This window comes from Coturnix japonica, chromosome 17, assembly GCF_001577835.2.
Source record: "Coturnix japonica isolate 7356 chromosome 17, Coturnix japonica 2.1, whole genome shotgun sequence".
Lineage (NCBI taxonomy): Eukaryota > Metazoa > Chordata > Aves > Galliformes > Phasianidae > Coturnix > Coturnix japonica.
The window spans coordinates 3,304,115-3,317,104 of record NC_029532.1 but is presented as its reverse complement, the minus strand read 5'-3'; the positions used below and the strand labels follow the sequence as shown (position 1 = coordinate 3,317,104).

The 12,990-nt window shown below is 39.1% G+C and overlaps 1 protein-coding gene across 5 annotated transcripts in view; it reads left to right on the top strand.

The window, feature by feature from the left end:
* Positions 1-12,990, top strand: part of CDK5RAP2 (CDK5 regulatory subunit associated protein 2) — a 66,420-nt gene that overhangs the window by 43,529 nt on the left and 9,901 nt on the right. For all 5 annotated transcript variants that reach the window (XM_032448014.1, XM_015879253.2, XM_032448013.1 and 2 more), the window contains 8 exons: positions 890-1,487; positions 3,136-3,368; positions 4,909-4,957; positions 5,481-5,668; positions 6,545-6,670; positions 10,840-10,956; positions 12,330-12,519; positions 12,735-12,856. In XM_032448014.1, coding sequence (XP_032303905.1) covers positions 890-1,487; positions 3,136-3,368; positions 4,909-4,957; positions 5,481-5,668; positions 6,545-6,670; positions 10,840-10,956; positions 12,330-12,519; positions 12,735-12,856 — 1,623 coding nt within the window. The remainder of the gene's footprint in view (positions 1-889; positions 1,488-3,135; positions 3,369-4,908; positions 4,958-5,480; positions 5,669-6,544; positions 6,671-10,839; positions 10,957-12,329; positions 12,520-12,734; positions 12,857-12,990) is intronic.

The window sequence follows — 12,990 nt, the reverse complement described above, 5'->3', positions numbered from 1 at the left end:
AATGAAAGGGGATTTGAAACTCTTCAGGCTCACTCAAGATCAATGAATGACTCCCAGAAGGGAGTTTCTAAGTAGCTAAGGTCTTTTGCTGAACTAATAGAAGAGGAGACTTTAATTTATTGGTAACCAGAAAATACCATTTTCTTTGATACTTACAGCCCTCAACACACACAGAACTATTAACAGAGAGCATATGTAGCAATATATATGGCTTTTATTGCTCTGAGTCTGCGTTGATTTCATTACTTAGAGTGGCAAAGTCAACCAAGAGATGTGCTGCGCATGCCAAATAAGTGCTGGTAAAACCTTTAGCAGTGAACGCTTTAATGAATTTTGTTTAGAACATGTTTTAAGAAAGAAGTTATTAAAGACAAATATTACTATTTTGTTGATAGTCTTCTTAAAATTCCGCCAGCTTTTCCAGTCGGTTTCATATAGATTTTGAAGTGAGAAGAAAAAGAATATATAATGAGAAGTTTTAGGAAGACACGTGTAAGGTCACACAGTCAGCTTTTAAACCTCATTGCCTTATGTCTGAAGTTATCATCCCTTTGGCTGGAAAGAACTGGGCTTCATCAGTGTGTCTCTGATTCAGAAGCGAACATAGCAAAAGTAATTTTCAATCTTTGGGGAAAAGAAAGGGGATTTATTTTGAATATCGGTTATTTGACGGCTGATAAGGAGTTTGCAGGATTTGATGTTCAAGTTGAATTAATGGGCAAATCACAGAAAGAGGTGAAAGGGCCAAAACAAGAGTGGTGCAGTTCGTAATTATTCTGCATTTTTATTCAGTCATTACAGAAGTAAATGAATTCGTTCTAGTGCTGTTAAGAACAGAATGTTAGATAAATAAATATTAATATTCACATGCAAGCCTCCTGTTTTTCAGAAATGGAAAATCATCATGACATTAGCGATGTGAATATCCAGCATTCATTAAAAGAAATAAATGAAGAGCTTTATTCAATGGAACATGAGGACATTGACTCAGCCACAGCACATTCGGGTTCCAAGTGTCTTCGTTCTCTCAAATTGAGTGTAACAAGCACAGATGCACTTGATGACTGTGAAGTCGTAGATGATACAGAAGAACTGAAACAAAGAATTAAGAAAATGCAGTCTGAACTTGAAAAGTACAAAATGTTCGTATTTCATTTGCAGACCTCTGACCAGCTTTTATTGAGTGGTATTTCCAATGCAGTTCTAAGTGATGCAGCTTTGCCTGCGGAAGGACGTTTTGTACAAGATATGGCTGTGCAAGAAATCAAACCATTTTCTGGTTTACATCAGCTGATGATGGACTACGAGATTTGCACAGAAAATAGGAATTCACAGTCTTCAAAAATACAGACCTTGTGGCCAGCTCAAAACTGTAAGGAAATACTTGCAGCTAATGAGACAGACCTCAAAAAAGAGCAGGTTGCAGATATGCGTCCTGAAGAAGTGTATTGTCTTCAAAACAAATTGAGAGACACATCACCATCCAAGTGAGTAAAGTTCTTACTGCTTCAGGTTCCTTCTTCTAAACAGCACTACCAAATAGTATAGGAAGGCAAGTGGAGATAGATTTTCATCACATACAATTGTCTTGCACTAAATGATAAATTTTACTAACATATGGTAAAACAACTAAAGCATTTAGTTAAGAGATGTCTTGAAGTACAGAATACTATATTTCTCAGTGCAGAAAATCTCATACTGTCCGCAGTAGTGATGCTATGGATCTTTTACCACACCTCAGTCCCACAACTCTGCAGTGAAATATCTTCTCCTGAGCAAAGTCAGATATCCTTGGTTACTCTACGAGGCAGGATGATCTTATGTCACTCAGAGGTTGTTTTTCTCAGGTGACATGTATAAGAAAATGGAACGTCCCACCAAGCTACAAACATTTCCCTGGGAAACTGACACGTTTATGCAAGCCCTTCTGTTTGTGTGACCACACTTTATGTGTAAAATAAGAATTTGAGAGTGTAGTTATGATTTATTTTGCAGTTGTGCGCCTGCACTGCCTTCTTTGAAGGATGTAGAAGTATATATCTATTGAAATTAATGAACGAAATTTTATGGCATAAACTTGTAAGCTAGAAAATCATTTATGGGAGGTTGGAAAGTATCAGTCCTATTTTTCATATGGAAGGACCGGGGGCGGCATCTCTGATAACATATATACAAATCACAGGCGTAAAATGTGGACTCATAAGTCCAAAGCTTTTTTTCCCCTGACTGTAGTGTCATTATTTTCCTGAGGGCTGATAGAATAACAGAAAGTATTACAAAGAAAGGTGTTCATCCTGTTGGCTTTCTTTGGAATGCTTGAGTAGAAATATTTGGAGACACCAAGCAAGCAGCAACATGGGCAATTGTATATCATCTAGTATTACTGTCATAAAATACAGTCTTACTACATAGTATGTATAAATTTACATACCTTGAAAGTACACCTCATTCATATTACAAAGGGAGATGTAACTGTGAATTAAGGAATGGGATGGTACGGATCTCTGTGAGGGTTTTATGGCCACCGTGTAGAACAACTACACGAGTCACAAATGACAGGCCCCAGAATGAATTATCTATCTCCCCCCATACAAATGACAATAAAAATGCCATAACAGCCCACACAATCATAGATTTTGTTTATGGCCTCTATTCTTTGACTCCTTGCATTTTTTCAGATTCACTCCCCTTGCTGTTTGCAAGCATGCAAAGATGTGTAGAATTCATCAAACTGGATGAAAGTCAAATGTGCTCCTGGTGGCCGGTATAGAAAGTTTCCATACTGAGTAAAAATAATAATAATAGGAAAAAATAAGTGTATTCTTTAACATTCTTTTAGTCTATTCTGTCTTATTTCTTTTGGCACCTTTACACAAACCAGTTCATTGTGGTTTCTGCACATCTTACAAAGGAAGCAGTTAAGTAGAGGACAATAACCACCAGTTATGCCCATAGGTACAAAACTCAGCACTTAGAGACATTGCGTTTGTCATTGTGGCCGTAAAAGCATTTTAAAAGGAAATCGAGTCCCATAAAATTATAGCTTAGAAATATAAATTTAATTCACTTTTTATCTATATTTAAATGTTATTTACGGTCAGAAAATTACTTTCAAAGATAATTTTGTTTTCGCAGATATGATTCATTAGTTCATTCACAAGCTCGAGAGCTTTCCTTCCAACGCCACCAAATTAAAGAGATCCGCAGTGGCTGTGTCACTTACCATCAGCATCTGACGAGCCTGATTAAGGCTTTTGAGGAGCTGCTTCAAGCCAGCGATGTAGATTATTATGTTGCTGAAGGCTTCCGTGAGCAGCTGAATCAAAGTATGCTGTTGTTTGAGAAGTTGGAAAGGAAACTCCTGTATGGTAAGTAGCAGTGCTTTGTGCCTGTTGTTTGAAGTGTGCTCGTGTTCTCAAAATTCATAGTTTTTTGTGTGTGGAAATGAATCCCTTAATTTCTCATGGTTGCTTCTGAATGTGTGATGTGATGGACTGGCTTGGAAGATCTAAAAAGACAGGGTTTTACCTTTGCAGTTGCCCTCCGTATTGGCACCTTCCATTTGCAGTTCTCTTAGTGTACTTTAAACTGCTCAAAACCCAGTTGTTATAGTTTAATAAAATCTTAATTTAAGTCCTATTGTGGCCAATATTGCTGCTTCTCACCCAAGCAGCTGGTAGGGCTTCTGCAGATGTCAGCTGCAAAATGGACATCTTCAGCCAAACTATTGAATTGCCCTTAAAAAAGGGACCTGGACCCCAATATCTTCCTGACATTGCTTCTGGAATAGCCCTTTGTTTGGGAACGTTCAGCTCCCAGCCATGCAATGATATGTATTCGGCCCTTCTTTAAAGATAGTTGCAGCATTTTGCTGTTTGTGATGGCTCATAGAAGGGAGCTGTCTATGAGAAGAAGGTATTAACGGGCAGTGTGTCATAGCAGTGTAATAAAAGATTGAGTGTCTTCAGTGATTTTGGTGGCTACAAAGTTTCCTTGCATTAAAAATAGGAAGAGTATGCAGTGAATAAACATTAAATGCCTTTAGAAAAAAACAACAAGAAAATCCACTGAGGCAACAGATGGTATCCTATATACTTTGAAAAGCCACTGACAACTGAGACAATTCAATGTATCTAGCACAATGCTATTGCACTGAATCACACTGTAAAATAAAATGATGTTTGTAGGGTGATAAAGAACATCCAGCTTACTAAGAACTGACTGTAAAGAAGATGCATAAACAACCGTCTGTCTCTGCATTTCCATCCTGACCTTCAGTTCATTCCCCTTAAGTCTGAGCTGTGCAACTCTTACCTGCCACTTGTGCTTAATTGCACTGAACTTTTTGCATTGTGCTGAGCCAAGGTGTTACAACGCAATTCTTATTTCCTAATTCAAATTAGCATCTGAGTCCAGGTCTCTAGCACTGAATTGTGTGTGCTTACACACTGTGCCACTGGGAGTGCTGCAGGCAGAGCCCTGTGTGTGCTCCTTTATTAAGGACAGCTTGTTAACCCAGCTCCAGATGGCCAACATCCAAGTGAGCTGGAATGGTCCTTGTGTAATTTTTATTGAAGTAGTAGTGACATGTACCCCTGATCCTTCTGTCATGTAGCAGGATATTTCATCTCTGTCTGCTAATGTAAATGCTAATACTGTAAAATCTGGCACATATGTTGCACAGTCCTTCCTTGGTCATTATTTGAACTCCAAAGAAAGTTTTGTTACTGTGATATAAATAGTTTTTCTCATGCACAGTATTTGAAGCGAATGCACAGCGTGTTCAGAATCTGCTGGCTTCTCTAACTTCTCATTAATTTACCATTCTGCGTTTGAATAGCTTGAGATGGAGGGGAAGCAAAAATTATTCTCGGTCTTTCTCTTTAATCAGATACTTTTGCTTTGCAGGAGAGTCAGTAGGTGCAGAAGTTACCGTACTTTATGAATTAGCTCAAAGGTAAGAGTTCAACTCTTGTATATTTAGGTATTATCCTAATTGCAGCTGCTAGAAAGGGTAGCTTTCCTGGTTGTGTGATCTTGGTGCTGGCTCAGGAGCACCAGCGTTCAGTTCTTTTGAACTTCATTCTCAAAACACCATTCTGCTGACTAAAGCAGTGTAAGGGTGAAAATGAAGAGAGAAGGTGTTGGCTGCTTATGTTGGATTTCTGCTAGGCTGGGGTTCTTTTATCCTACAGAAGTCCTCAGCTGCCTATTGAAGGCAGTTTGAGGTCATAAAGGTGACCACCTAGTGCTGCAGTGTGAACACTGGGCTTCAGATTCATTGGTTGCTCCTGCTGACTTCAGTGAGGTTTGGATTTTGGTCTTGATATGTGCAGCTAACGCGGTGCTTTGTCAGATTTAGTCACCTAAAATCACTTGCTTTACCTTTGTCCTGTAAACATGACACCATGCTGTCTTTTCCTGCTCTCAAAATAATAGGATAATTCTTATATTTTAAAACGTCTTGTCTGTCTTAAAAGGGAAAACGAGAAGAATGCCACAATGTATGCGGAGCTTAAGGATGAATCACCTGTACCGTCTGCTCTTCATAGCCTGTCTGACTTTGATTTGTCGGAGAAGTCATCTCTTGGATCACCAGAGCACAGGCATGACCTAAGAGAAGGACAGCATGCCACAATGGCACTTCTGCCAAGCCAATTTCCCCCAGGTAATTTTTTTCCCCATGAAGATATTGGGGAAAATACGATAAATAAGACACGAGGGAACTAATTAAGAAATAATGAAGAATGTTTGTCTGCTTCGGCTTTGCAGTATCTTGCATAATCATTGCAATTTCAGTAATAAGGCATACAAAGATGACAACGATTTGAACTACCTCCTGTTTGAAACAAAATTAACTACGATATTTGGTCTTTGTTGTTTTAGACTATCATCTTTTACAGTCCTCCAGACGGTCTTTAAATAGACAAGTTATGAGGGAAAATAGACAATTGTCAAGAGATTATTGCACCGAAAAAGAAAGATTTTTCTAATTTTATAAAAGCCAGTGTTGTGTTTCCTTGAGAATTGTAAGTGCTGCATAATTAATAAGTGGTGTCATGTTTGACCTGGGTAGTTTCACTAAGCACGAGTGGTGCTTGCAGTAGTTTGTTACAGGCAGCGATGAAAATTTAATAGCTGAGATAGCACATACTGTTCAGGAGAAAAATATTGCAGAGTAAACCAGGAGCGTATGACATGGATAAACTGGCAAATAAGATAGTGACAGCTAAAACAGATAAGTTCCTGGGTAAAGCTGAAACTTACAGCCAGCAGAAGAAAAATTGTAGGGTGGCAAAGCAAGAAGGAACAGGTACGGTAATGCAACTTGATAGAGCAGATTTATTTATTAAGGTATGCATTGTGTGAGCCAAAGTCAAATTTATATCTGAGTTACTCCGGTAAGCTTCCTATTGTTATAAGGAAGAATGTGTACTCTTAGTGCATTGAGTCTGAATGTGTGGCTGTCATTTACTCTGAGAAAGAATTTGTCCAAATAAGAAGAATTTCTTCTAAATAAGAGGTGATCTCTTGGTTTATGCAGAGTTATTAATGGAGTACCTGAATGAAATTCGAATCCTGAGACAACGTTTAGAATACTCCATAAAAAACAACGAGAGACTGAGGAAGCAGCTTGAGAGACAAGTAACAGACAAGGAGCTAGATCAAGGTAAGAATTTATCTGCTTATAACTTAAATCCACCTCCTGGTCTGCCTGAAGCCTGGGGGAGCAAATGCGTAATCCTAGCCTTAACTCCATTGCTTGAAGCAGTACGGATGTAGAGCTTCTGTGGGATACAGGCACACCACAAGGCCCACAGTTGCACGTTTTGCTAAGAGAACAGGACTGGAGTGCTACCAGGTTGCTTTATGCCATTTGATGTTACTGTGGTTGAATTTCACCCAGAAAATTGAATGACCTTCTAGTTCTGTAATCAGCGAACAGCCTGCTTTCTTTTACCTTCAGGACATCATTATTGTTATAGTGGTCCTGGATGTTAGGATGTCACCCTTTTAATTCTCTGCCATGTCCAGCCAGGGGCAGTTGCAGGTGAGGAAGCCAATTTTAACAACATAATTTCAGCTGGGCCCAAGCCCACTATGAAAAGAGGAGGCTATTTGCTCTAAATTACATTGCTGCTATTGATACAAAGGAGGAATGCTGTGGAATTAGCTCTCACACCTCCCCTCCTTGTTGGCTCGGGGGGTGGTCAGTGCTCCATGAACTGCACTGCTGGAGATGCCTTCTGTGCAGCTCTGCTCTGAAGCCAGGTTTCATGTATGTAAAGGACAAGTAGCTGCAGTAGAGCACAGAGCCTAGGCCTTGTTGTTCAGCCTGTCATTAGAATTGATTAGCGTGATGAATGTGTTCTACACAAAATGACATTGTGAGTTTCTAATGAGAAGTACCTGTCAAACCGATGGAAATTTCAACACAGAATGGGTTTTCCAAACTCCTCTTAATATAAAGCAGTGGATGAAAAGTGCTAAAAATAAGCATGCAGATTCAGAGTCACTGCTCTCTCTTGGTCATGTTCAACACCTCTAAAGGCTGAGCTCAGTGGTGCATTTAAAGCTTTTCATGAGATGGTGGCCAGGCTCTTGCTAAGGGCTATTTCTTAGCTCGTTTCGAGCACACAGCATCAGACATGCCTTCCCACATTCAGCTTTTCCTTGTTCTCCTTTCCACATTTTTCCCTATAGGACAATTGATTAATATGCACTGTTACTCAGAGTGGAAGCAAGCAATGAATACATCTGTGCTTTCCTCTTAACTCAGTTTTGCTAGTATTGACATTAGATTCATTATGTTTTACATCATCCCCGTGATCCGTTTCTGTTGTTGTTTAAATGGATGCTGCCTACAAATGGCAGTGTGCTTTCAGGAATAATTTACACTGCAGGAATGGTGTATAAAAAAAGCATCCATTTCATACATGAAGTATTTACACCGCTGGAAAGGCACACCGTTCTCTTGAAATAACCACACTGAAACACTTCCAGCTCTGTTACAGCTTCATAAAGATTGTGGCAAGGGCATCCATTAATGCAGTGGAAGTATATTTTCTTTATAAACCGTCTTATGCTTTCTGGCTGTCTGCTTGTTGCCTTAGTGCATCTAGCAATGCACGGAGGAAAATCTAAAAGAAAGGGAAAAACAACTGCGTGTTACGGCTGTTCCTTTTTGTTCCTGTGTTCTTTCAGCTCCTCCTGATTCTCTCAGTTCTGAAGCTCTCTTTCATGTTATCAGATATCTCCTCTCCCAGTAATGCTGCTACTTATTTGGGTTTTGTTTGTGGGTTTGTTTTTTTTATGTTTTAACTTTCAATGTAAAAAGGAGCTCCCAAGTGGAGCTGAAGGAGATTTTTAGCTTTGAGTCGTAATTGTTCAAAACAGTTTAGTTTTAACTTAACATCCTTAGTCTGTTTTCTTATAACACAACTTAATTGCTGATGAGAGCCTCTTAAATTTGTTTGATATGGAGTTGTTTGCTCAAAGAAATTCAACACATAAGAATTCTTGTCTATTTGATAGATATTATATCCAGGTATGCACACACACCTGCCTGCTTTCTTTTTTTTTTTTTTTGCCAACTCTTTTTAATAAGTTGATTTTCAAAGTATTTGAGTGCCTCTGGGCTTCCACCATTCTATAAATGATACAAGGCACTGGTAATGACTACATCATTACTACAGAGCTGAGATTTGCAGTGCAAGTAGAACTGAAATAATTGCTTCAGTCATTTCAAATGTTAGGCATCAAAATAAAATCAAAGGTTTAATTTTGAGTTTCTTATGTTTCAAATGTTAATAACAGCAGTTAACATTAAAAGGGGGGTTTTATTTTTTTAACCCATAAGCAACTAGTGTCTGTCCTCAGCCTCCAGCTTTGTTTTGCCTTTGTTTTGCTTTGATTGGGAACGAGTGTTTCTTCCCTTCCTCTTTGCTGTGATTTTCTGTAGTGCCTGTCTTTCAGCTCGTGCTTCTTTGAAACCTTCAAGGTACTCTTTCTTAGTGCTCGCACATAGTGCTCAGCACATAACATAATGAAAATTCAAGTGTATCCCAATTGCAGGCCCTGATGCTTCACTCTACTCTGACTGGATGGACCTTTGCATCTATGGAGAGCATAATTGATGTCAGCAGGGCTCTGCACAGAAGTAGCAGTCTCAGTAGTGGGTCAAATTGCAGGATTGTGGCCTTATTACCACTGGCTCTGCATTATCCCTTATTATGTAAGATAACTAATAGTTATATTCTAAAGCTTTTCAGTCGGATTGTGATAGCATAACTTTTCAAATAGGATAAAGCTGGGTGATGGGCAATAAATTAAATTAGAATCAAGATGAGACCATCAAGCTTTGCCACTTGAAGTTGAATTGCTTTGTGAAAATCTGAAAGGAAAAAGCCTTTTGAGTTCACGTAGCTACCTCAACTCTTTAACATATAGATAGTAAAATGCCATTAGTGCTGAGCTTCTAGAGCCTGCGAGTCTTTTAGTAACGACAAGAGGTGCATATCATGGCACACTACGTCCCAGTTAGGTAGTTGGTAAAAGCTTCAATTGGGATTACAATAAAATGAGTTTATTCAGAGGAAGTGCAGCACATCCAATTGAATTGAATTGCCAGAGCTGAAAGGCATCCTCCTCATACGTTCCACTAATTTTTTTGCCAGCTGGTTATTTCTCTATTAACCAAACAGTTGACTCTCACGCAGTTATCTTGAGCACTAAAGCATTGTAGATGCTGGGATAACCAATCAACTGAAAAATACTACTAATGGTAATGTTAATTCCAGTGGGTTTTGAAGTGTTTTACTGACTACAAATAGGTTATAAAGGGCAATAACAGTTACTTGACTTGTGTTTGCGAGGCAGCTGCCTTGAGAATGGCATATGGCAGTTTTCAGGGTGTACTGTACACATCAGTGAGGGATGAGTAGTGTAAATGCAGTACGTTGTGAGGTTTACCTAAGCTGGAGTTTATCTGACTTGGATACACAATTTAACACGTTCATGTGAGACCTTCAGAGTAGGGTTCACCAACCTTGAGTTTCTAACAGTCAGACATTAAATCCAGTCACACACAGCTTCTCTTGGAGGCACTGGCAAGAAGTTCCTCCCTTTGGAGGATGGTGCTTTTCCTTCCCAGAGGGATGTGCAGAGGATGTGTCCCTCTCTGGGGCTTTCCTGTACCTCCCCATGACCACTGATGGAAGCCCAATGTGATCAACACAGGCTCAGTTATATAAATGTTAAATATCTGAAATACAAAGTTATGAGTCTTCATCCCTGCCATTGTAAATGGATTCTCAGTTTGCAATTGGAGGCAAAGATGGTGACTTCACCCTTACACTCTGGACTGGCATGGCATTGTATATATTAACAGGCACATTACTTCCTTCATTAGCCATTGTTAATTAATTTGTAAAAGCTAGCCATCCTCTGCAGTGGTTTGTATGAAACAGAGCAATAGAGAAATACAGGTAAAGCTTGGTACAGTTAGCATTGTTTTAAAATAGCAGTGTCACAAAATACTGCTGCATTTTGTCCTGGTGAATTTTTTGGCTGATAGTTGAAGATTAGCAGGGATAATTTTGCAATTTGGGTAATGGCTGCCCAGCAACGAGAGGTTCTTGTGATGCAGAGCTTTAGGTTACTTGGCATTAACCTGAACTGCCTTTCAGTCTGTAAGGATAACCTTCAAAACACAGAGGGGATAAATACCTTTCATAACATGTTTTTCTGCAATTTTAAAAATTGTTCTTGTCTGGAAAGTTTAATCTTTAATGACCTAAAGATGACTCATAAATCATCTTTTTATGTACATATTTATAGGTTCTGCAAACAATTTTATCCACGGCTCAGAGCAGCATAATTCTCTCACTTCTGAAGTACATTTCCTGAGAAAGCAAAATCAAGTTCTGAATGCGATGCTGGCAAAAGGATCCAGAGGTAAAATGTAAAACTGTGCATTACAGAAGTAGACTGCAACTCATTCCAAATCAGGAAAACGAGGAAGTATTTACAGTCCATTAAATTACCTTCACCGTTCCTCCCACACCTGAAATGCCGTGCTCAGCCATAAGCACTCACACTGGGGTTAACAGTGATAAAAGTGGAGCAGAAATGCTCCTTTCTCTTTATTCGTAGCATTTTCCATTTGATGTGTGCTTTCATTTTTCCATTCTTCTTTTTATATACCACTCTTTTTATATGTCCTCTCCCCTCCTTCTTCTGTGCCTTTTATTACCATTTTCATAATCCTTTTCTTCCCCCATGTCTGTGTTCTGAAGCCCTCTGTTGTGGTGCCTCTTACAGCTTATCATTGTGTTTAAAACCTTCTGTTTGTTAAAATATTACTGCTTTTGTTTGTTTCTTCATCTGACAGTGTGATCTGATAATACCAGTGTTTCTTTTTTACATTAAGAGCCATGATGAATAACACATTGCTGCCCTCGAGTTTTAAAATAATATCCATGTCTCCAGAGTTGTGAGCTTCTTTTCCTTTTGTTCCTGGAGGAAAGCTGCCTAAATACATCTTGCTTGCTTTCATCTTGGGTCCAATCTTAGCTTATCCCGTTAATATTGGAAGGCTGAAGGTGCTTGTTGTCAACAGCACGTGGGTGTTACTATTTCTACGTGCTTTCAGCCTGGCTACTTGAAGCTGAAGGGATGATTTTCTAACTGTTGGGAGTTGGAATGGTTCTGCCTTGTGTTTCCTTGCCAAACTTGCCTCTTCACTTAGGGTGACGTAGTGTCCCTGTAGACTTCTCTGGCTGCAGCAGTCATTTGCTCCATTTTGTCCCAGGGAATTGTACTAAGGAAGAGAGGACAGCTGTGATAAAGTTGGCATATGGATAAGGCTGGGAAGGATAGGACAAAGGGATTTGTGTGACAAAATGGAATGGATGCAACTCCCTGAAGCAACCCTATTAAGTTTTCTTCTTCCTAACAAGAAGTACTAATTATTTGGGGGAGGTTTAGCCAAGTTAATGTGCCTTCTTTGGGCAATTGCTGCTGCTGGTTTTTGAATGCTTTCCTTCTGATCAGTTCCAAGACGTGGTGGGGCATCTGGCAAAAGAGGCTGTACTCAGGATTTTATTGAGCCCTCTTATGGAAAGTCCTGCAGGTCTCAGGGGTTAAATGTTGTGTTGTACAGGAAACGTATATAGCAAAAAATCATTTGACAATTGAAAAAGTGAAATCCTAAGACTCACGAGAGCAGCTGCTATTTTCTGTCAGTCTCTAAGAAAGCTGATTTTGTTGGAAAGCATAGCTTTTAATGTGTTATAGGCAATGCAAACACCCTGTGTTTCTTCTTTCAGATAAACAAAAGGAAAATGAAAAGCTAAGAGAATCTCTTTCTAAAAAGAATGCAATCATTGAACATCTTCATGAGGATTATGAATGCATCAAGAAAGAAAATGAAAGGTTGCAAAAACAAATTGGCAAAAAGGAGGATGAAACCAGATATCTGACATGTGAAATTTACAGCAGTCGTAATGAATTAAACAGGTATTGATTCTGTCCACATTTAGACATGCATTTAGAGACAAAAATTGTCAATGTGATGTGGATGTGTTTAGCCATAGCCATTAACGTTAATCAGGTTCATAGATATATTCAAAGGGCAACGGAGGAATTGTTGAGGAAGGAAGACTGGATTCTAGATTTTGAAATAAGGGATAAGAATTCAACTATTAACTTAATGATTTATTGGATCTTAACAGGTTGCAAACGGAAATGAATGTAAAGCAGCATCAACTCTCTGAGAATGAGAAGTTACTGCAGTCGCTCCGAACGGAGATCAAAGTTTATGAAAAGCTGGAGGAAGCAAGGAGGAAGAGGACAGGTATAAACACAGTTACTTTGTACCCTTGGCTCTTGCAACCCTTCTCTTCCTGGATATGATCTTGTCAAAAGACTGTAGGTCTGGATCACTACTGCTTTGTTTTTGCTTGGATTTGCTGTGCAAAAGCAGGAGCA